This window comes from Falco peregrinus, chromosome 7, assembly GCF_023634155.1.
Source record: "Falco peregrinus isolate bFalPer1 chromosome 7, bFalPer1.pri, whole genome shotgun sequence".
Classification (NCBI taxonomy): Eukaryota; Metazoa; Chordata; class Aves; order Falconiformes; family Falconidae; genus Falco; species Falco peregrinus.
Window position 1 is genome coordinate 33,874,355 of NC_073727.1, and position 22,537 is coordinate 33,896,891.

Genomic DNA, 22,537 nt, shown 5'->3' on the forward strand with positions numbered 1-22,537 from the left:
GAAGAATTGTTTCATGGTTAGCCTCTATAACTTTTAAAGAGCATCTAGAAATGTCATGTAGACTTTACTGTTAATCTCTTACGGCTTGTTTTATGCAGGAGATTAAACTAAGTGAGGGTTTTTGTGGGCTTTTGTGAGTATCACCTAATACCAATCAATTTGACTTCTTAACATTAATTCTGTGGGACTGGACAAGCCGCTTACTTTACCATGATGCTTTGTGTGTATAGCAAAGGGAGGAGAAAAATGTATTGTGGGGAGTGAAAGTAGAGAAACCCTGAAGTGCTTCAGGCTGCCAGGTGGAGGGAGCTATTGCCTTGTGTGGTGGGTATCCTCTTTGCGTGGTTGCCCCATCTTTGTCATAGTTGTCTCCTTCTCTTCTTTTTACAGGGTGGATCACTTGTACACGTTTTTTGTTCAGTGGTCACCAGAAGTATATGGGAAAGATGCCAAAGAGCAAGGTTTTGTTGTGGTAGAAAAGGAGGAGCTTGACATGATAGACAACTTCTTCAGTGAGCCCACTACTAAAAGCTGGGAGGTGAGTGCTTTCTGCCTTTACGTGAAGCATGTGCATATCAAATGTGCATCCTCTGTTAAGAAGCTCAGCACTTCTTTTTTGATTATTTTTATGCTGTTTCTTTATATGAAGCAGCAAGTGTTACAGAAGACTCCTCAAGGCCTGTATCTATCTCACAAATGTACTTCTATTCCTTCAGTTCTCCTTTCTTCTCTCCCTAGAAAGAGCAGGCAAACAGCTGGGAGCTCTCTGGTGTGTAACCAGCAGAAGTTATGTAAACATTTTGGTTATGTGATGTTAGCCTTTTACAAAACTATACAGGTATATGTTGTCAGTGTTGCTAAATTTGTATTGTATTTATATGCTAAAAGTAACAGACTCCTGTGTGCTGGTTGAAATGGATTGGTATGTGGTGATGTGCCAGACCCCTGCTTCTCAGGCACACGCAGTAATACTGTTTGAGTATTAGTTGTAAGATAGATAGGTTTTATCCTCGAACTTTGGCTTTTTCATATGGAGGCTTTTGCAATCTGTTTTAACAACCTGGCATGCCTGTGTGTGTTATCTGTCCCTTAGGCATACAAAGTGTAGTTTCTAAGGGAAATAAGCTTGCATGCATTTTTAATGGTTATTTCTGAATGCTGAAGCACTTGCTGTGCTAAGGATATGGGATAAATTAAAAAAAAATTAAAGAATCCTTAAGTGGGAAGTATCTGGATGGTGATTTAAAAAGTGCTCTGATAAGTTGTCGTAAACATAAACTTCTTAAACAATTCTACTGCTTGCTTTCCCCCCCGCCCCCCAGCATTTCTATCTTCAAAGTATGTTGTCCTGTTCAAAAGCAGAGCTCAGGAGTGGGGCTTGTAATTTGAAATGTAGCAACATGACCTCTAATCCCGAATAGCTTTTATTTTTGCAGTTTCATAGTTTCTTAATGTTGGTGCTTTGTGAACTGCAAGATGGAAAAAAAAAAAAGTCTTCATTCCTTGTTTTGCTCAGAGCTGAGTGCAGTCATCTATTGCACTAGATTTCACTGTTCAGTTGTTATTTGCATACCATTTTCATCAAACCAAAATGAAAGAGGAGGACCAGTGATCCAAAGAACAGAGGTGGGAGAGATCTGGCCACACTGGGAACTTGTCTGTTATGGTTTTATCTAAATGTGTACTGGGAGAAGAATTAGCTGGAAACTGCTTCTAATGGTGTGTCTCTCTTATTTGTAATATATTCAGGCTTTACAAATTTAAAGTAGGTCTGCCAGGAAATCTCTATGGAAAGTCCAAATTTGGGCATGATTACTGTGAAAGTTTCACTTTCCATTGTGGGGAAACAGAAAGTGTGATTATAGAGAAGCATATAAGCAATTCTGTCACAACGTGCCATGGGCAATAGTAGTCTGTCACGCTTGTGGGCAAGAGCTCTTGCCACTAGAACAGGGAATTACAGTGGATACTGCAAAATAAGCAGGTAGATGATGAAAGGCAAACAAATGCCTTTGAATATTCGCATTCTTTACTGTGCCAGACCTGACCAGGGGGAACCTTTTGTGGAGGTATGTTGAACTGTGTCCCTATTTGAACTGCATGAATGATATGACGCTTCTGTGCTAGTAAAAAACGTTCTCTCCACTTAAATGAATTGTAACAGGATATTTCCACCCCAGGTAGCTTGCTTTCTCAGTCCCATAAAATCTTTAAAAGATTTTGTAGATCCAGTTACTGTAGTGGTTGATTCTTTTTGTCTGTTTCTGCTTTTGTGTGGTCTGTAAATATCTGATCTTGCAGATCCCTGGTTTTTTGCAGTTGTTGACACTGAACTTCATTCAAATACACGCTTCAGTTAGAGACTGAGGAGGTATCTATACATTGAAGAGTGGGGCTTGTCTGTCTTTGGAGTCAGTTTGCAACTTAAACTGCATTAATAGGTTTTCGGTGGTTGCCGATGTCTGTGAGTTTGGTCGCATTTTGCTACAGATACTTGTTACTGGTTGATTTGCTGTGATAGCCCCCCTGCTGTCCTGGGGGAGACTATTCCTAGAGAACAGCCTTTGAAAGAGGAGTTAGGTACTTTTGATTTATGATAAAAAATATGTTCATTAAAAAAAAAAAGTAGTTTTTTTTCTTTAACGGTTTGTTTGCTTGCTTGTTTGTTTTTAAATTATCTTAATTTTGCAGTACAAACCTTCCCTGAAATTTGCCATATGAAAAATTTTCCAGCACAGGATCCTCTGCACTCTGAGAAGGCCCAGAACCGGATCCTACCGAGCCTGGGCCAGAGGGGTAGGGTGCAGATGTGCCGCTCTTGCAGTATCACCGGCAGGAATACTTGTACTTTATATGGGTGCACAGGGGCACATAGCAACACTAGTTCCGCAGGCTAGATTTTGCTCTGTGGTCCTGCCCTTTTCTCTTTTCCTAACACCACTGTGTGCACTGGAGTGTCAGTGCCCAGATTCCCAGCTCAGGGTGGCTGCCCCGGGCTCTGCTCCAAGTGTCTGCAAGTGAACGCAGGCTGGATGTGAGTGCATGCAGCAGCTGTGTTACATCGCACTGGAGATGCTAGGTGTGACTGACGGTATTAGGGCTTTGTCCTACTCACAGCAAACTCCTCACCAGCCATGGTCTTCATGAAAAGTTTCTTCTGTGCTTTGGGGTACGGTTCAGTCTGCACCTGGAGTCAGTCCAGTGCATTTACCTTCTCGCCTGTGGGGCAGGTGTGTGCAGGCAGTTCTTGGCAATTGTCTCAAATGTTGACAGTTTCTGCAAGTTCGAGCAGTGATTGTGAAAGCGCGGAGCAATTATGCAAAACTTTATCCACGTGTAATGTGAAAGTCGTTTGGGAGCCATATTTGCAGGGAGGTGCGTGGCAGTGGTGCAGGTGTGCTCTGCAGCCACATGTAGGGGTTCCTGCTCCAAGATAAGACCTCTGCAGTGATATGCTTATGGAAGGAAGGCAGTTTAAGGTTTTGCATATGTTTTGTGGCTGGGCCTCCTTGGTTCCCCTTTCCTTTCTCACCAGCCCTATCTCAGAGCTCTTGCTGTTTCTTCCTGTTTGCCGTGGTGGAACCGAGCCCCACCTGAAGCCCCACAGCCAGTCACAGTGTGCCTCATCTCACCTCCCAGTGCCATGCAGAGCTGAGGCTCCTGTCACTCACTAAGCACCCCAAGCTTCACTGAAGGGTTAGCAGCTTTCCAGCTGTGCCAGGTGATACTCTGTGCCAGCTGGGAGGGCAAGCACCCCAGCAGCAGCTTGTTGGGAGCCAGGGCACCTGGACCACTGCTGTCAAGGGGCAACACAGCGTCCTCCCCTCTGCGATTAGCTCTGGGCACCATGGGTGCTGCCAGCTTGGGAGCTCCTGTCCTGTGCCACGTTTGGGCTCCTGTTTGTTGCCCATGTTGTGTGGGGTTCAGGGTTTGTCCCATCTCTCTCGGCACCTTGTAGACTGCTCAGTCCTTTTATAGACAAGCATTAACTATATGGACTTGCGTTCTCTTTTTTGTTTCCAGATTTATAGGTAGTATGGCTTACCTGTAGTTGCTGGAGACATGTCCTTGCTTCGTTCTAGAAGTATTTAAATTCAAACTTGATGTTAGAAATATCTATAAGGACTCACCTTTTAAAATATTACAGTGTGCTTTCTTTATAAAGCCTTAAGCAAAGGAATAAATAGAAGTTTCCAAAGAGCTGTTTGATAATTTGCATTGACCTTGACTCTCAGAATAGTATTTTCAAGAACTTATGTAAACTGGATGCTCAAAATCTTGCTTAGTACATTTCCTAAAAGACAGAACTTTAAAATATCTGTTCAAGTTGATTTACTTTTTTTTTACTACTTTCCTATATGTTTTCTGTTTCAGTTTGTAAACACAAAACCATGTCTGAGTCAGTAAAGAAAACCAGAAAAATTATGCTGTTCTAATAAAAAGAAGTGAAATTTTAAACTTTTAAATCTTCTCATGCATTAGCAGCTAAGAAAATAATTTACTCCACTAGCTGCATGAGAGAAAACAAAGAAGTTTCTGTGTCCTCCTCATTTAGACTCCTACCAAGACATCTAGTTCAGATGCAAATAATGTGCCTTGGAAGAAGTAGGTGCACTTTAGCCTTCTGACATGGGACCAGGTATGTCTGAAACCAACCACTTGATGTCACCTAGTTACCTCAATATTTATTAATCCCAAAGAACTCTACAGCTCTGGGAGGTCACCAGGGCATGAAGAAATTCTGGCCATGCTGTCTCAAAAACACCTTGACAGTTGTTAAGATTTTCCCCATTTTGTTAAGGCTGCCTGTGCATGATATAACCATCCCGTATAGTGGGTTTTGCTCGGCAGTGTCACAGCTTGGAGAGTATGTTGTTTTAAATCAGTTTACTTCAACAGAGGATTGACAGTGTAAGAGCTATGCTTTAGGTTGGACGCTTGTTCTCTTTCTCAGATCATTACTGTAGAAGAAGCCAAACGACGAAAGAGCGTTTGCAGTTACTATGAAGATGATGATGATGATACTTTGCCTGTCTTAAAGCATCACAGCGCTCTCCTGGAGAATATGCACATAGAGCAGGTATGGCTAGGTGCTCTCTTTGCCGAGTGTGGGATATTTTTCCTTCTGGAGGCAATACCAATGCTTTTTAAGAATTTGGAAAATACTTAGTATGTTGTGCAAGGTCCTGTTTGCTGCAGCACTGGCTCACCTGGAAAGCTTGTTTTTATGTTTTGCAATTTTGGGATCTGAGTTGTGATGTTGAGGACTGGCAACTCTTTTGATGCTCAGAGAGGGGGTGCCAGTTTTGAAATCTCTTTCACAGGTGATGTGAATGCAGACTGTTGGGCTCAGAGTACAAGGCCACGTGCATGTGGCAGAGATGTTAAGCAGCTGGCATCAGCTGCTCCCTTGACAGCAATTTTTTGGCTCACAAGCCCCTGCAGAAAGGGAGTACTCAGTGGTACCACCTGTGACTCAACCTGTTGAATATGTAACAATTTCCCCCTGTTCATTGCCCAGCTTGCCCGGCGCTTGCCCGCACGAGTGCAGGGATATCCGTGGCGGCTTGCGTACAGCACACTGGAGCATGGGACTAGCCTGAAGACTCTGTACCGTAAATCGGCATCTCTCGACAGTCCAGTTCTCCTTGTCATCAAGGATATGGACAACCAGGTAAGGAATGCTTGTTCTGCGGGGGCTGGAGTGAAAGGGCAACGTTATAAAAAGTAATCATTATAAAGTGCTAGTCATACCATAAAGTGACATCATACCAAGTAAGATACTGGTGTTTTCTTTTATATTTTCTGCTGCTTAAACTAAACTTACAGGCAGGAAAGTACATCAGCACTAATAAAAATACCCCCCAGCTTTATAATTGCAATGAGTGCTCCTTTTAATAGTGCCCGTGAAGTATCTTCTGTAGGTATCTTATTTAACAAGCTGTCACAAATGATGCCTCTGTGGAGGTCTGGTACTTCAGTAGCTCCTAGAGTCGGCGTTCCTGTTGCCATTGTTGTCATCTGGCTTTTAATTTGCAGGTTACAAAAGATTTTCAGGAGTGCTTGCTCATTTGATGTACTTCACTAGTTGGTTCTTCTAACATGAAACAGCAGCTCAGTTGTTCTTTAGAAAGCGTTTTGAAATGTTTGGTGGTTTTTCTCTTGAATTTTGCACTGTTCTCACAACTACTTCAATTGGTTTATTCTAACAGATATTTGGAGCATATGCTACACATCCCTTCAAGTTTAGTGACCATTACTATGGCACTGGTGAAACATTCCTATACACGTTCAGTCCAAATTTCAAGGTAAGTGGGTGTTCACTTTCTTAAATAAGATTTTTGGGTTGTGCTTTTGAAACATATGAGATTTTTATGAAGAGTGCATATTTGAGTTTAGATGTGCCAGCTGTTGATGGATGCAGGTAATCACTTGTTGCTTCAATGCAATGTTTTAAGTTTAAGCAATAGTGGTTGATATTATCTGAAGTGATGAGAGGACAGTCTGTAAGGGTGAGGAGAGGGTTTTAAGTGACTTGAAGGGGGAAGCAGGGAGAGAGAAGTGAGGAGTGGGACTGTCAAAGACTCGCCTTGGAAGGCAGTGATATCATGAACGGGGTAAAGTTTTACACGTGTTTAGGATCACAGTGACAACAAACCAGAGATACAAGTGCTACTGAAATACCCCTTATTGTTCATGGCTTATGCATTTTTCAATATTGAACACATTGTCCCTTTTTAACAGAATGCCTGTTGATTGAGAAATGCAAGCAGAATTTTAAAAAGGATTAGGGGGCCTTGTTCATAGTTCTAAATATGTATTTTTCCTTTACTTTCTACCTATTACCTCTTCCCCCTCCCTTTCAAGAAAAAAATAAAAATAAAATAAATCTACACCAAGAAATACCTACTAAGAGTCAGTCCCCAGTAGTTTTAGAACACAAGAATCCTTACAGGCCAAATGTTTGGGGTTTATTCCACTACTTAGGTATTCAAGTGGAGTGGAGAGAACACATATTTCATCAACGGAGACACCAGCTCTCTGGAGCTCGGAGGTGGAGGGTGAGTGACTATTTGGTTTTCAAATAAAGTGGCTTTTTTTTTCTTTTTTTTTTTTTTTTTAGATGAGAATAGGGGCAATGGTAGTTGCAAGAAAAACTAGTAAAATGACTGAACTTCTATTAAACTCTTTAGGGCAGATAACCTCAGCAATCTGATTTCTGCTATAGACGCAGCGCAATTTCCATTGCTTGAAAAGAGTGAGGCAAGTAGGGTTTGTTGTGGGGTTGGGGTTTTTAGCTAGGGAGAAACCAGATGTTTTGGGTATATATATGTCTCATTGCTGAAGAGGTTTGCCACTGGAAGATAATCTCTAATGGCAGTTTTGCCATCAGCTTCTAAGGTTTCTCACGTGGTCCGTATTAAATTGTCGTTATTCTGTTGATGCACGGGGCAGGGATACAGACAGTACTTACAACAGGTCCTAAGTTTCAAAGATCAGTGGGTATGAAATCAAGGGCTAAGTCTATATGACTAACGAAAGCTGACTGCAGGCTGCACCGTGGGACATTGGACATGGTTTGCATCGGGAGTGTATAAAAATCCCTCCTTCTCCTGAACCAGAAAGGGCCGTGCCCACATCCAGACAGCCAAGGAAGGGACCCTGACATCTGTGCCCTGGTGTCGGCCACAGCTGGCGGTGCAGACAACCAAACAGCACAGGGGGGTCGTGGGCACGTGCTTGGTCCTGCACTCTGCCCTGCTTGCTGGTGCAAACAAAAGTGAAGGGACTGCTCAGCGAGCTTATTGGCAAGCGCTTTGCCAGGACTGAGCTTTTCACATTCAGTCTAAGATGTCCTCAGAATTACCTGGAGTCCTCTGTATCGCTCCTCTGGTTGTTTCTACATCGTCCAGTATTTTTACTATTACATATAACCTGAAATATGATGTGTGTTTCCTTTTTAGTGGCCGGTTTGGCTTATGGTTAGATGCAGATTTGTACCATGGGCGAAGCAACTCCTGCAGCACCTTCAATAATGACATCTTATCTAAGAAAGAAGATTTCATAATACAAGATGTAGAAGTATGGACATTTGAGTGAAATACTGACTGCCTTAAGGACTGGATCCGTTAGGCACTTAAAAGCTGACTAGAAGGTGCAGGCTGCCTCAAACGTTACACGCTTTTTCCTGAAGTTTGTACCAGAGCATGACTACGCAAAAAAAAAAAAAAAATCACCCCAACCAAGCAACCCAAGAAAAAACAGAGCTGGTTTTGAGAGGCAGTAAGACAGAACAGTAAGAGGTCAGTCTGAAGTGTTTTTTTACTTCCTCCTCCAACGCTCCTCCATCAAAAATATGAGGCTTATGAAAACATTCATGGTGTATAAGTTGAAAACTTTTTCTGTAACTGTGAAAAAGATCCTGTGGGAAATCTGTAACTATCTAGTACATTCCATGTGTATTTATGTTCAATGTACAAATGCCAACCAAAAATAAAAGGTTACTTTACCAAAATCTACAGCATACTGTTTGCCATGGAAAAGAATCAGAAATCAGTGTACACAGCACTTAAGGGAACATGTTTTTAAAATCTTTTTATTTATTGTTATTGTATAGCAGATTTTTTTTTTTAATTTTATTAGCTATGAGTTTTTTCTTTTTATGTTTCAAATATCAATTTGATAAATAATTACTATTCAGGTAGGTTTCTTATGCATTGATGTTATTCTGAATCAATTTATTTGATTTCTGAAGTTAATTTTTATATTTTTATTTTGTAAATGAGATTTGGGTTTCATTTTACCCTGATTAGAGGGTTTGTTTTCTGGCAGAAACACTTGAGTGCATAATTCTGTTCTGTTTTTTTTCTGAGATGAGGGAGAAGGTAGATGGTGCTTGTTATTAACTCTGCTGCCACATCCCTGTTAATAGATTATTATTTTGGCAGTGTATGGAGACACTGGGCAAACTGCCACCTGGTATAGACTGTATCAGCTCTGTTGCAGTCAACAGAATTGGGACAGCGTGCTCTGAGCATCTGCCCTAGACTGTTTACGAAGGACATTTCTAAGAGAGGATTGTTTTTCTGTATCACCACCAAGTGATTCAAAATAAGCCACCCACTGTGCTTTTATGAGCATTTCTCTACAAATTTAATAATTTGTTAAGGAGAAAATACAATCAAGATTTAGAGAAGAATGCTATTTTCCTAACAGGCCAGGTTATCTTAGTGTAACACTTCTTTTTTCTTAGCAATTATATACATAATCTTCCTGAAAAAGACTTGAAGCAGCAGGCTGGTTTAGGATTTGACAGGCAACTAAATATTTTTCTTTGCTTTTCATGAAATAATCAGATACTTCTCCCCCTTCCCCCTGCAATGCTGAAGAGAGAATACTCCATGTTACAAAATAAAAATTTCAGTAAATAGGGAGACACTGACAGAGGACTGGCAATCTTCACTGTTTGCTAAGGAATTCTGCTTTCCCATTAAGTTGCGGTTTTGTTTACACAGTCCAGGCCCAACCAACATTAGGATGCTGTCCTGCTCTTGGGCTCAAATGTGTCATTGTCCTGAGAAAAGCAGGTTTTAGAAACAGTAGTGTGCTTCCATGCATTAAAACAGTACAGTCTAATTTTGGAATAGTATTAACTGACAAGTACAACTCAATTTAGTTACTGCTCTTCCCGTTTTGAGTAGATTAAGAAGAAGAAAAAAAAGCCAAGTGATTTTCTTTCAAAAGCATTACTAAATCTTAATCCTGCACAGAAATTTCACAATCTAAACCCCAGTGCTATTATATACAGTAAGCCTGTAACACGCTGCATGTGAGCTTTTCACACTTCCCTTCTACATGTTCTACTACAGCCATAAAAAAAGTTCGTACTGGTAACGCTGTAAAATATTTTGGAAGTTGCTAGCAGCATAATGCTTTGAAGATACCAGGAATATCTAATACTGTTTGCTCTTTTAAATGGTGGCAGAGCAGACCACTTAATAGTTAAAAAAAACCCCAAACAAACCCAAAACAACCAAGTTCAACATTTTACGTACACTTCACTATTGCTACTTACAACTGACTCCATTATATTATCCTTGTCAGAGCATATCTAAACGCTGTGGTCTATATTCAAAACTGTTGTTCAATCAAAATTCTGTGACCCTTGAAACTATGAATATTGAATATATGTAATGCAGTGCTATCACAATATTTTCAATAAAGGAATTTATGCATTCAGAAACTTGTTACAGATGCTTTGTCTTTTATTCACAGACTTTAGTACGTTTTAAAGATGAAAGGATGCAGCTTAAGTTACAGGTTCTCCTGACTAATACCTATGCCTCTCCTCTAAAAGAGAATTCCAGCAATATCGTATTTTAGAAACATGACTAAGGAGATGGGAGCTTCTGGGTTGGTTTTGGTTGGGGTTTTTTTTTTTTTTGTGCATGTGTGGTATGGTATCTCCTAAAATAGAGCTGTGTTTTGAGTTCACTCAAAGACAGACTGCGACAACAGGCTAAGAAATACCAGTAAACAACTGACCTTCTTTCGGCAGTAATGCTTCTCTCAGCAGTAACAAATGACATGTATTCCCCCATCTTTTTTGACCAACCTGTTCCTGGAGGTCAAAAGTCCATATACATCATTTGTGTATGCACCCTTTTTACATTGCTAAAGTGTTCATGGTTGTTTTTTTCTTTCTGTCCAAGTAAGACAAAGGCATACAATGGCTTAAAGTCTTTGGTTCTTGGCTTTTAGTGGTTTTGTGGTATACAGAGGTGGCATTAAGAAAAAATGAACTACAATTATGCATGAAACGGAACAAGCATGCTGTGAACCTTGCTTTGAGTGAAATGGCAGAAAGAATTTTCTTAATGTAAAGTAAGAGGAAAATTACAGTTACTAGTAATCTTTCTCTCGGAGCGAGAATAAAAGCTTGTTCTTGCAACATGAAGCATATGTACTTTACTGGTACTCGGATAAATATTTTTGATTCACAACAGCGTTAAAATGGTCATTCACCATAAGGCTTGTAAGTACCCAGGTAAGTGTGGATGTTTGATTTGATGCTGGTTTCAGTGCAGTTTTTGTACTGGTTGTTTTGTACAAAGGTGGCTTTAGAGCAAAGTAAAACCCAGTTGCTTTCAGAATAACCCTCATGTATAAACTTTGCTTGCCTGTTTGTAGCAGGGAGAAGGAGCACGTTAGCTCACTACAAAGGGATTGCCTGGTGCTCTGCGGGTTGGTTTTTTCAGGTAGAATAGCTAGCCATGTCCCATTTGTACAATCACTGCTTGCTCTGAAAGAAATAAATTTTTGAAAATGCCCATTCTAAATTTTGCAGCTCATTACCTCTTCAAACACTAGGGCCTATTGCCTGTGGGACAGGCACATTGCGCCACTTGGGCTGCATGAAGAACATCAACATGGAAAGTCTGTGGTCAGGGATTCTGCAGCTCTGCAACTCTGGTCTAATGAACAGTGCAAGCAATTTAAAATACGAATTATTAAGAAAACATTTTTGGAAATTGAAGGTTAGCTGCCACTTAGGCGTACTTTCTGTCTGCTGTGGAAGCAGTTGATATGATGAGGGCGGTGGGGCACAGGCACAGGCTGCCCAGAGGAGCTGTGGATGCCCCATCCCTGGAAGTGTTCCAGGCCAGGCTGGATGGGGCTGTGAGCAACCTGGTCTGGTGGAAGGTGTCCCTGCCCATGGCAGGGGGGTTGGAACTAAGTGATCTTTAAGGTCCCTTCCAACCCCAACCATGCTGTGATTCTATGGTATTCTCATTTCAACTGATTCTCATTTGAGCAAGCTCAGAACGCAGTCAGTTTTATGCCTCGTTTGTATATGATGATTTGTTTTGTTAGTGAAAACGGCGGGCAGAGCTCACGTGCGCTTAGCGGTGCCGGAGGGCTGTAACTCGGCGGCCGGCCGGGCGTTTGCTGTGAAGCGCCGAGGAAGCTCCGTGCTTGCCCTGCCGGGAGGCGCCGGCCCGTGCCGGGCCGCAAGGACACGGCCGCCCCCCGGGCCCGCACGGCGGCGCCGCCCCTCGCCGGGGTGGGGGACGGGCCCCCCGCGGCCCTCAGCCCGCAGCGCCCCCTGGCGGCGCGGGAGGCGCTGACGCAGGCGCGGTGGCGGGTTCCGGCCCCGCCCGCGCTTCTCCCGCCGCCAGGGGGCGCGCGCGGCCCGGCCGCTGGGGGGGGGCGGGGGAAGATGGCCGGGGACGAGGCGGCCGGCGCCGCTGCGGGGCCGGGAGCCGGGAACGCCGGCGGCTACGACGGCAAGTGCGTGTTCTGCAGGATCGCCCGCCGGGAGGAGCCGGGCACAGCGCTGCTCTCCTGCGAGGTGGGTGAGGGGCGGCGGCCTCCGCGGTGTCCCGGCGGCGGAGCTCCCCGGCCGCCCCCGCCCTGGCCTCTCCCGCGGGTGCGGTGCGGGTCGGGGCAGCGCCGCGCAGGCTTCGTGGGCCGGGCCGGGCCGGGCCGTTGTTGTCTGTTGCCGGTTTTGAACGCAGGGCCGAGTTGCGGCTGTCGCCGTGCGGGTCCCGGTGCCCGAGCTGCGGGGGGGCGAGGGGCAGGAGGCGGCGGCCTGGCCGGAACGAAAAGCCCAACGCTGGGGTCCGGTGCCCGCCGGCGGAGGGGGGTGCGGGGGGTGCGGGGGTCCGTGCGGAGGCAGGAGCCGAAGGAAGATGAGTGCCATCCTCCGGCGTTGGCACAGCGGCTGGAGCACCGGAGCGGGAACCCCGACTGCTGAGGTCAGCGGCGGGCACGAGCCGTGCCTGTTCCGTGTAACAAAAACCTGAACGATTTTTTGCTGGTTACCTCCAATATGACATTAAGTGTCACGCTGATATGGGGAAGATGGACTTTGTTAGCAGCTCCACCAGTATCCTCCTCCTAATCAATTTCATGTCTTTGCATCCTTTTTTAGTATGAAGATCTCGTTTGTTTTAGAGACATCAAACCTGATGCCCCCCACCACTACCTGGTGGTGCCAGTGGAGCATATGGAAAACTGCAAAACACTAAAGACAGAACACATACCTATAGGTAAGGCTGCAAGTGTCTGTTAACCGAAAGGAAAATAATTTTGTGCAGCCTTAAGCATCGTGTTGTCAAATAATTATGCCTTTGAGCACCATTTGGTTGAGGGTGTAAATGCAGAAATAGATGGTGTGAGTGAGCGTAGGTAGGGATGTGTCCTTCCTGGGAACTTCCGTGTGCTGTTCTGCAATAGCATATTTTTTTGTGTGGTTCTAGAAGAACATTGCGTGAAATCTCTTCCTGTGGAGTATAGATGCCTGTGCACTTTGTTGGAACTGCAGCTTTGTTTTTAAAGCGTTTATGTGCTGTTTCATTGCGTTTTCTTAGATATATGTGCAATTTTAAATTATATGGAAAATTACAGAAGAATTTTATCAAATGTATATTTTTTAAAAAGTGCCATGTTTATTTTTCAAGGAAAAAAGAAAGGAGAAAGGAAAATAGTGTTCTAATAAGCTTAAATAATTTTGAAAAAATTAAGTTCTAAAATATTGAAGCTATGATTTATTGTTGATAAGACACTTTTTTTCCTTTTTCTTTTTTTTTCTTTTCCCTTTTCCTTAAGAAAACATTGTTCTGGAATTTGTTTCACAAGAAATGCCTGGCTGTGTGCTTAGTAACAGAAGAAAGTACAGACATACACGCGTGAAGCGATTCCACCTTAGGGAATTTTACAGGTGATGCAAGAAAAGGGTTATAGTTGTGTGTTGCAAGACTTGCATCACTGTATTTCTCCTCTAAACACAGGGTAGTTTTCTCCAGAAAAAAATTTATGTATGTGTTTGGCTTCCAGACAGTTTCTTAGACTTTTGCTTTGAGTTTTTGTATTAGCGTTGCGTCTTTTTACAGGGGTACACTAATGAATCTTTGTCCTAGTAATAAGTAGGATTGACAGTTTTTATTTTATTTTAATTTAAATTTCTGTACTACCTCTGAAACTTCCTAACTTATGCCTGGCTGTACAGGACCTAGAGATCAAAGTCCTGTAGCTCTGTAGAGATATAACACTGCAATTCGTGTAAACATCATCATTATGATCACTCTGTATTTGGGGGTTTTTATAAGGGTGTGGTGATAGCATGGCTGTGGTCAAAGTTCTTAGAATTTAAAAGCATCATTAGTATGGAAATTGGTAACAGTGGCGATTTCTGTGTCAGTTATTGGACAACGCTGTCTTGACAGTCCTTGTTTGATTATGAGTATTTACAGTATTTATATTTTGAAAAAGTTACATTTGTAATCTCAGTGTAATCAGTTTGTTGAAGTTAATATTCTGAATAATACCTTGTTTAAATTACTTGATGACATATGATGTGTAAGATATTACTTAAACATTACATGACATTTATTTGTGTTTAATAGTGAAGAGAATGATGGAAGTTGGAAAAGCTGTCCTCCAGAAAAATAATTTTAGCGACTTGAATGATATAAGGTATGTAACGGAAACCATCTGTGTTTATTGAGTATGTTTTTTACTTTTCAGAATGCTCTTTTAGAGATGGTGGCAACAACTGCAGTAACTGCAGTACTATTTATTGAAGAAATCAGGTCTGTGTTCACTTGTCCCGTGACTTCTGAAGTAGGATGTGCTGGTATTGGATATAAACTTTTTTTCTGATTAATTTCCAGGGCAGATTGCATTCCAACTCTGACATTCTTTCTTGACCACATCTTGGGATAGGGAGGGCACTTCAAACAACTTACCTAAAAGGCTGCTCTTTAATTACATCCTAAAAATATGCTTTAAATCCTAGATTTCGGAAGGGCGGTAAACTTTGTCCTGTTCAAGCAGGGCACTACATTGTGTTTCAATCGTACCTGCATTAATTTAAGTGCTGCACCCTTTAGTTTAAGCCAGTGCCTTTGATAGCCAAGTAAATTTTAACAGAATTTAAATAGTGTAGAGTATAGGGAGCTGAGCCTTCATGATTAAAATAGGTAGGAGCTACATTCATCTAGTGACACTTGGCTTTCCAGCTGAAAGCTAGGTATGGTATATTTAAGATACATTTTGTTAAAAAGGAAAGTTTACAAAATAAAATGTATCTTAAATACAGGCATGTGAAAGAGGAGTTTAATAGGCTTTTGAAAAAGTTCCCTGAGAGCATAATGAAAGAAAAGGGCATGTTTTTGTTCCTGCCTTTATGTACAAAGAAAACACAGTGAGTGAGTTGTTAGTTCAGTTTATTATGTTAAGTAACATACGATGTTCTACTTCTTGAATTAACATCGCCGGTATTTTTAACTTGTTTTTCTCTTCTGAAGAATGGGTTTTCACTGGCCTCCGTTCTGCTCGATAGCCCACTTGCATCTTCACGTCCTGGCCCCAGCCAGTCAGCTGGGATTCTTATCCAGACTTCTTTACAGAATCAACTCCTACTGGTTTATCACAGTAAGTGTAATGCAGATGTGCTTTGCGGTAGGTTTTCGATTGCAAGCTGAAAATGCAGTGTTTTTCTAACATTTTAACTATGTCCCAAAATTTTCTGAGCAATTATTTTTGTTATTACTGTAATTATTAATTACATCTATTTTGTATTAACTATTTGAGATAATATAATGGTAAAAACCTTAACATTTATGCTTCTCAAGGGCAGTGGAGTGCCAGTAACAGCAAGCAGTACAGTAGTTTTGGATCTAATGTGTAGCTTAGGTTAATGTGATGTGCTTCTGAGGACACTTGATAAGTAGTTACTTAATTTACAAGGATAGATTCAAATGTGGTGGACTGTATCGTATATACCCTGGTTCATCAGATTTAGGTGAAAAACATACCCAGTTAATGATTGCTTTTATCAGTTCACATGTTTTTTTTAATCTTGTCTTCAGACTAGAAGTGTCTGCTTTACAAAAACATTGTTTGTAGTGATTTATGTCAGCAGAGATAAACAACAAGACTGAACTGGCACTGACTAAATCACTTTGAAAATCTCTTCCTCGAGGACTAAAGCTTATTCTCACTGCTTTCATGCAACAAAGGAACCTATCCTTGCAATGTAGCTACAGGTCCTGGTCTCATTGCACAGCCCCAAAACAAAGATGCTGAAAAAAGTCTGTCTCATCTAAAAAGAATACAGGCAGCCTCTTATATAAAGAGGAAAAACTTGGCTTCTTCACAGTGGTACCTCGCTGGAAATCTCACCTAGCTTGCCCAGACATGTCTCTGGTGTTTTGTATGGCATCACATAGATATTTGGCCCTCAAATAAGTATAGCTGTGTAGTTTTACTGCTTACCATCTTGGATTAGCACAGGGAGATATGTACCAAGTTTAGTTATCCAATATGGACGCACTTCAAAAGATACTTTGCCAGATGTTCTTGAGTTGGTTTTGTTTGGTTTGTATTTAATTCTAATGGCTTGAATGTAATACTCGTTTAAGAACACAAAATGAGATTCAGGTAACTTCATTTTCAGTTGCTCCGTGCTTTATCTAGCTTTATTTGCAAATAAACTGCAAGAGCTACTTAAGTCCTGTTAAGTTGTTCCTACCGTAAATAGCTGATTACATTTTTACTATGTGTATTTAAAACATGCCAAATTTAAACTTTTTGCCTTTTAATGAGGTTCCTTTGGAGATCTTAATAAAACCACAAGCCCTAGTTCAAATTCAAAGTTTAATTCAGTGGGACTGGCAAAGAAAAAGCTGCCAGTAAGCGGACTTGTTTTAGAAGTGCCTGTGTTAGTCTCCGTGTGCCCAGTTTGTCCTGCCAGAGCAACACTGGCAGACTTCCTTCTACCCTGAGCCTTTCTGAGGGCTCTGTGGGCTGGTGCTGTTACAAAATACAGCCGTCCCAGCTGTGCGCTAGATGCATAAATAGCCATATGATGAGAAATGTATGTGTGAGCGTAATGACATATCCAAAGAATGGATGCATATCTCGTGACATGAGCCACATACTGAATGCACTCCATCCCTCAGCAACATATGTGGCTCATGTGTGCGGCTCGTTGGGTGATGAGAGGCCACAACATGCCGTTCTGGAACATCTCCCAAAGAAAGAATCTTTGGTCTCACAGCTGGGTTGTTCTGAGCACTGCTGTCTTCTGAGGTCTTTAAAACCACACTGCTTATCTGCTATTTATTTGCTCAAACATCCTCTCACTCTCATAGGTTCTGGTTACTCTTCTGCTCACCTAACTGAAAAAAAGTGTCTGCTGTTTAAAGCAATCATTGTATTCTGCTTCTCTTGTATGCTTTGTCTGTAAAAATGGAAAGTGAATGCTCTGTCAGCGTCACTGTTTTTGAAATGGAATTTTCAGTAAACTGAATGTCCATGGTGTAGTTAATGAATTGTTTTCTCTCTTTTTCATAGGCTGAACAACTGATTGAGCGACTGCAAACTGAAAATGCTGCCAGCTGAAGGCACTCTTAGCCTTGTGTCGCTACCCAATTTGTTCTTTGTTGTTGAACTCTGAGTTAAGGTTGCACAGTTTGATGTTGCCAATAGTATACCAGGATTAAAAAAAGCTTTAGTTCCTTATGAGGAACTACCCACATAATTTGTAGCTGCCAGCCTAATTCTCCCATTTGGATACTTCAGTAAGCGTACTTCTCTGACAATAAGGCAATGTATTTTAATTATGATTTTATATTTGTATATATATACACACATAATACCCCCACACACATATGCTCACATGCAGAGAACTTTTCCTAGTAAAAGGCAGGGTATAGCAGCACAATGTATTGCAACTAAGCCAACAAGTTAGTACCAACAGCATGTACCTGGTACCAAAGGAAATATTTGTTGCAGAATCAAGCTTTTATTTTGAAGATACATTGTTCTGAGATTGCAAGTAACATTTAAAACATTTAGTTTCCATCAGTTTTTGTGTGTTACTTATGCCTAGTTGTTAGTAGGTATGTTGCTGAAAGTACACTACTAACTTTCTGGTGCTAAACCACTTCAGTATATTACCTGTCTTACCTGCATGATAGTGACATAGTAAACGTTAATACTATGCCCGAGATGTGATAATGCTATATAACATAGAATATCATTTAAATGTATGTGTAAGTGGTTGTATGTCAGACTTAAAGATCATTTCCCTCTTACATAGACAATATTTGAAATTAGTTACTGTATGTTTACAAAAAATGTGAAGAGTTCAGAGGAACTGATTTAATATACCACTCTTCTGCATGATAGTAGAAACAAAATCCAAATTTTTAGACGGTTCTGACATTGTTCTCACTGGAAGTTCCTTGGAGGTTACTAATGCTTTGGCTAAATTTGATCTCTAAATGAAGTCATACGAGAAATGAGTCTTTAGTGCAGTGAGTATGTGGCACGCTTGCATAATAGCAATGTGATTTGAATTTGGGATAGCAGGGACTCAGCCCAAAATTGGAACATGTTGGGTTGCTTAAGGGACCTGCTGAACATTTGCCAGCGCTGTATGACTCTAATCAGTAATGCTAGCGCTCTGTTTTTCAACACTATATTAAGGCAGACTGGAAAGTTAAAACTCCAGAAAACACGGAGTGGATTTTCTTCATTCACAGACTGTGTCTCTTGGTGCCTAACTAACCAAGTGTCCTTGGCTGATGCATTTAGATACAGTGGAGGTGATGATGGTCTGCTGCACCTGCAAGCTTCCCTGAACATAATCTTCTCAGTGTCTTCCACTGACCCAGCACCTGTGTTGCCTTAGTGGTACAACGTATTGTAGTACTTTACTGTAAGCTACATGTAATAATACTTCAGAGAGTTCACACCCTTCTGAAGAACAGCATTTCCTACCCAAAAGAGTTACAGCTCTCTCTTCTGTAAGATCTTGTTCCTAACGTCTTGTTATTCTTACTAGTGGGCACTCACGTCATTTGCAGCCCTTCAGGGGTTTAATTTGTAACATTAGGAAGGAAGAGTGCGAATTAAAGCCACTGAACTTTAATTGCTTCTGTGCAATAGATTAGGAGGTTTGAGCTGGCTCCTAGCTGTGTGAAACACTTGAAAATTAAGATCTTCCAAGAGTTAATACTGAGTATGTGTTCTGATTTGTAATTAATTTATGTAACTCTACTTAACTGTGACATGTAATATTTAAAGTACCAACATGAACTGTTGTCAGAAAAGATTAATAAAAGAGTAAATGCTCCTCTTGGAATGATCTTCCAGTGCAATGGAATAGTTGACTGTGGGTGTTGACCCTGGATAGCCCTTTGCTTGCTCTTCACCCCTGACCCCAGCAGGATGGGAGAGAGAGTAGGAAGAGCAAAAGTGAGAAAATTCATGGGTCAAGATAAAGACAGTTTAATAAATGAAGCAAAGAGGAAGAAAGAAAAGCAAGGTATGTGATGCACAGGTAATCACTCATGACTTCCCACAAGCAGGCTGGTAGCAGTGGCTGCCCTCACCCTCCACTCCCCTAAAAACCCCTCTCCTCAGCGTTTATTGCTGAGCCTGACGTTACATGGCATGGGGTGTCACTGCTGGTCAGTTTGTGTCAGGTGTGTGGGTAGTGCCTTCTCCCAGCTTTTTGCCCACTGGAGGGGCAGAGCAGGACGAGCAGGTGGCCTTGATGCTGTGCCAGCACTGCTCAGCAGCCTCCAGAACGCTGGTGTGTTACCAACGCTGTTTCAGTCACAAACCCAGAAGCCGAAAACCTTGCAGGCTGCTCTGAAGAAAATTACCTCCATCCCAGCTAGACCCAGTACATGTCAAATGCACATGGAAGCGCAAGGGTCAGCTTGTATATTGTACATTTGAGAAGGGTCCCACTAGTGACAGTAAGGCTGGAAAGGGAAAGGTAAAAATCAGGATATAACCTGGCTTCCAAACTTTGCTGATGAGCAAGATGGGGAATTCAGCTTGTCTCTGACAGCAGCAGACAGGCCTCAAACCAGCTCAAACAACAAAGCATTAAGAGAGTCACAGTAATTACTGAGATGAATGCTCAGTATCTCATTAGTGTTTTCCAGCATAGAATTGTGTTCTATTTTCCTTCTGTATTGACAAGCATTCTTGGACTCGGCAGATAATTTTTTTTTTAATTAGGTGAATAAATATTTTCTCAAAAGCCTATCCTAATGCTTTGAACATGTTTCAGAATTACTGGCTGGTCCCTGGAAAAGGCAGTGGGCAGACCCCATAAACTATGTCACAGTCTCCTACAGCAGCATTATAGCAACTTTAAAACTTCCAAAGTCATCTGTAGAGCTTTACGGTGAGCAAAGATCAATCAAATACTCTTGGAGAGCGGAGTCAGCAACTCTTACTCTCCAAGAGCCTGGAGAAGCAAAGGCAAGTTGTTTAGCCACTGCTCCTGGCTCTGTTGTTCTTTGATCCAGTATTAGCAGTCCTGAGAAAAGCTGCTTTTTTGACGACATGTTTAGGAATAACAAAGCTTTATTTGTACTCTTTTGCTCAATTGTTTTACATAAACTCCCAGCCTAATGCGAACCCAGAGAATAACGCTTTTATGCTGAAGTACTAACTGCTCCCTCTGAAAGGATGAAAGATACACATACCACACTGTTAAACGTAGAATAAAAAAAAAAAAAAAGTTTTGAATCGGGACAGCATTTTCAATGTGATTAAACTGGTAATAGCTCCTCAAGCTATTATGAAGTCTTCTTAAGTGTGACTTGTAAATTAAAAAAAAAAGGGGGAGCAAACCAGTGAAAATTGTATTTGAAATTAGACAAACTTGGAAACAATAAAATGCATAAAAGCTCAGTTGCTGTCATTTCAAACTGATGTGCTACATTTATTGAAGTGCTAAAAGTGCTTTCAGTGTTTGACAAGACAAAACACAGATAATCCCTATACAACATACAGACCAAACCAGATGCAGAATTCACAAACTTCAGGTGGAAGAAGAGAAAAAACCACTGAGGGAGCTTGCCACAAAGATGTGAAGTTTAGGAGAGATTTGAAGAGCTGGAAGTTACTTAGGGCAAGAATACCTTTCAGAAGGTCAGTTTACTTACTACTCCAAATAACCTGTAATAATAAAACAACCTCATGTGCTACAATTTTTGTAAAAGTAGCGTCATAAGTTCTGTTCCATTTATTCTGATGGGAGTCTGCTGGAAAAAAGTTGCTCGTTTAAAAGTTTAAATTCCTGTTTCATCTGTAGGTGCCAATCTAATCTCCACATCACAGATGAGGAAACAGAATTTTGTAAAACTTGTAAACTAGTAACTAAATTGTTGTGTCTGTTAGATATGACACATTACTGACTATACAAAATTCAGGAGCAGGTGGTTTTTTTTCTGGAGTGAAAAGCTGACCACTTTTGTGGTGTGTCAGGAGTGCAGCGGAGGAGTGCAGCAGAGGCCATGTAAGCATCTAACACTACTTACATGGCAGGGGAAGCCTAGACGCCTAACATTTAACTATTTGAACCAGCCTTAACTAAGAACTAATAAGTTTACACGAGCTGGACCTGCATCTTAGAGTGCTCGGGCTACACACTGCCTCAATTGTGTGTTATCTGTCTTTTAGACTTGTGAAATAGTGGCTATTGCTGGAAGCAGGAGATTGGATTTGGTAACCCGTGTGCTGACTCAGTCTGGCAGCTTGGTGTTTGTAATCATTGCATGGGCACATAGAAGTTCTCAGTCACTCTTTAGAGAATGCTCATCTAAAGCTGACAGGTAGGAAATTTGGCCCTGTAATTTTTTTTTTTTAAAATCCATCCCTCTATAAATGATATTTTCTATAATCAAAATAGCATGACATGGCAAGCTTTTTTTAGTCACTTACAAAGTGGGTAAGACCATTGCTTTAGGGCTTACTCTGCTTCAATCTTTGGATCAGAGGTGTGCTTAAAGCTATTGTAGATGTACACAAGTGACATTTAAACAAACCAACAGCAGAAGAGAGTGCAGCAGAGGCCATGTAAGCATCTAACACTACTTACATGGCAGCGGAAGCCTAGACACCTAACTTTTAACTATTTGAGCCAGCCTTAACTAAGAACTAGTAAGTTTACACGAGCTGGACTTGCATCTTAGAGTGCTTAGGCTATGCACTACCTCAGCTCTATGTCTTTTAATGTATTATTTGTACAATGTCTAGTAATGTGTTATTTTTCCTGATACTAACATCCTGTTAGTCAGCTGGTGTCAGCTGAACCACCTGGTATTGCCTCCTGCAAGCTATGAACTAATGCTAAAGCAGACTTGCCTGGATTTCAAAATTGTTAGAATTAGACAAACTACATTCCATACCTGTATTATAAAAAGCTTGATTTGTTTTGAAATCAAAATATATGTACAGGATTTATCTAATGGGAGCTGAAATCCACTGAGGTGTGCTCATGTAATTCTGGCAACAAACGCTTTTCCAAAAACAAAAGCATTTTAAATGTGTTAAGATCACAACTTTTATGTCTTGTCTCAGCTGCAAGACAGATTTGTTTAGGAAGAAGGAGTGGGTTTGAAAACTAAGGGAACACACACCAGCAGTGCCTGGTGCAACACATATTCCCCAGTTTCCAATGTGGTAAAATTATGTGGTGATTAAACCCCCCCCTTTGTTT

General features: G+C 41.4%; 2 protein-coding genes across 13 annotated transcripts in view; both read left to right on the forward strand.

Moving 5' to 3' along the window:
• NCOA7 (nuclear receptor coactivator 7) overlaps positions 1–8,515 on the forward strand; it is a 98,790-nt gene extending 90,275 nt beyond the window's left edge. For 11 of the 12 annotated variants that reach the window (XM_027786098.2, XM_055809781.1, XM_055809783.1 and 8 more), the window contains 6 exons: positions 391–538; positions 4,955–5,080; positions 5,522–5,674; positions 6,213–6,308; positions 6,988–7,061; positions 7,965–8,515. In XM_027786098.2, coding sequence (XP_027641899.1) covers positions 391–538; positions 4,955–5,080; positions 5,522–5,674; positions 6,213–6,308; positions 6,988–7,061; positions 7,965–8,100 — 733 coding nt within the window. In that variant the 3' untranslated portion in view covers positions 8,101–8,515. The other variant, XM_005236980.4, reaches the window with a different exon arrangement.
• Positions 8,516–12,210: 3,695 nt separating this feature from the next.
• HINT3 (histidine triad nucleotide binding protein 3) lies at positions 12,211–19,156 on the forward strand. The gene is made up of 5 exons (XM_055809667.1): positions 12,211–12,352; positions 12,935–13,052; positions 14,409–14,478; positions 15,312–15,438; positions 17,362–19,156. Exons 1-5 carry the CDS (start codon positions 12,221–12,223, stop codon positions 17,407–17,409), a joined length of 495 nt encoding a protein of 164 aa, XP_055665642.1. The 5' UTR covers positions 12,211–12,220; the 3' UTR covers positions 17,410–19,156.
• The last annotated feature ends 3,381 nt before the right edge of the window (positions 19,157–22,537 follow it).